At 35.1% G+C, this 1,252-nt stretch overlaps 1 protein-coding gene across 1 annotated transcript; it reads right to left on the bottom strand.

The window, feature by feature from the left end:
• Positions 1-452: 452 nt before the first annotated feature.
• Positions 453-1,240, bottom strand: LOC110011520 (beta-caryophyllene synthase-like). Its single transcript, XM_020691704.1, has 2 exons — positions 1,057-1,240; positions 453-939 (listed from the first exon to the last, which is right to left on the bottom strand). Exons 1-2 carry the CDS (start codon positions 1,237-1,239, stop codon positions 652-654), a joined length of 471 nt encoding a protein of 156 aa, XP_020547363.1. The 5' UTR covers position 1,240; the 3' UTR covers positions 453-651.
• Positions 1,241-1,252: the final 12 nt, after the last annotated feature.

Here is a 1,252-nt window from a genome sequence, read left to right as displayed (position 1 = left end):
TGATTATGGGATGTCAGAAGATTTAAGGAAATATCGTGTGATTTGTGGACCATGATACACATATATAATAATAAGTATTTTAATTTCAGCCCATTACTAAAACTGAAATTACCATTAGTTTCTACATTTTAAAAAGGCCCACATCCTATCAGATACATTAAGACACAAATTTACTAAAATCGTATTTGATTATTTTATTGGGCCTAAAACTTTGACAGTCCATAATACATAATTATTTTACATAAAAGCCCAATATTGGATTAAGAATCCAACATTATTAAATTAATAAATCCAACAATCGAGGCATAAAAGCAGTTGAACAGTAGTAGGTCCATGGCCAAGATGCCAAGCTTGAAATAATCTTTAAGTATATAGTTCCATTTCATGAATTCTTTGTTTATTAATATGCTGAAATTTTATTAAATTCAGATACAAGATTCAGAACAGTCCCGACTTTGATACCTACACACAGTTTATATATAGATAACATAGTGATGTCAAACTCCATCAATCTTTAACTACACTTCCATTTGGTCAGGTCTTTATTTATTGAGACGCAGTAACTTTAATATATATGATTGGTGAAGTTGACGAGCAGGAGAGGTTCACCAGCCTCCAGCCTCCCACATCATTCAATTCCGACTTGGATCTTTAAACTGACATGATCGGTTCAACTAGCACGCCGTGTATGATGTCTTTTATATTAGCTTCGGACTTGGTATACTCATCGTCTTCCACATAGAAAAGATGTGCAATGCGAGGAAAATTGAGAGCTCGTGTTACGACCGGCATAGAGACTGGTATTGTTGGTCGAAGACTTTCCTGATTCATGTCCTTCCATGCTTTCGTGACTTGTTCTTGGAGTTCAGCAAAAGCTTCCTCCTTTGAGGCACCGTTTTCATTCATGTAACATTCCACTGCTGTGGGTTTCTTTTCAAACTATAAATGAAAATTAATAGAACCAAAAAATCTTGTAAGAAAGATAATAATTGGCATAATATGTCCAAGAAATTAAGTATAAATTGAGTGTGAAATTTGTGTTAATTAATTTCTTACCCCGTATCCTACCAAGTCGTTGGTTAACCTACAAATTGTTGCGGATGCAAGAAGAAGCAGTGGCTCACTTGTAATCCAGTCAAAGTCTTTCTTAGTTACTAGGTTTCCCATACCGACCAAGGATGTTGTTAACAACATCATATAAGCAGAAGTTACGATGGCTACCTTCATATATTCCTCCATCCTCGGCATATCC

The sequence above is a fragment of the Sesamum indicum genome, unplaced genomic scaffold (assembly GCF_000512975.1).
Source record: "Sesamum indicum cultivar Zhongzhi No. 13 unplaced genomic scaffold, S_indicum_v1.0 C01439, whole genome shotgun sequence".
In the NCBI taxonomy this organism is placed as follows: domain Eukaryota; kingdom Viridiplantae; phylum Streptophyta; class Magnoliopsida; order Lamiales; family Pedaliaceae; genus Sesamum; species Sesamum indicum.
Note: the sequence above shows the minus strand (reverse complement) of the source record. Positions and strands in the feature narration are given on the sequence as shown.

Excerpts from the sequence above, each read along its gene's own strand:
- LOC110011520 (XM_020691704.1), bottom strand. The coding sequence starts at position 1,239 with ATGGAGGAATATATGAAGGTAGCCATCGTAACTTCTGCTTATATGATG. Across the intron at positions 940-1,056 it reads ACGACTTGGTAGGATACGGG|TTTGAAAAGAAACCCACAGC; the intron begins GTAAGAAATTAA and ends TTTCATTTATAG.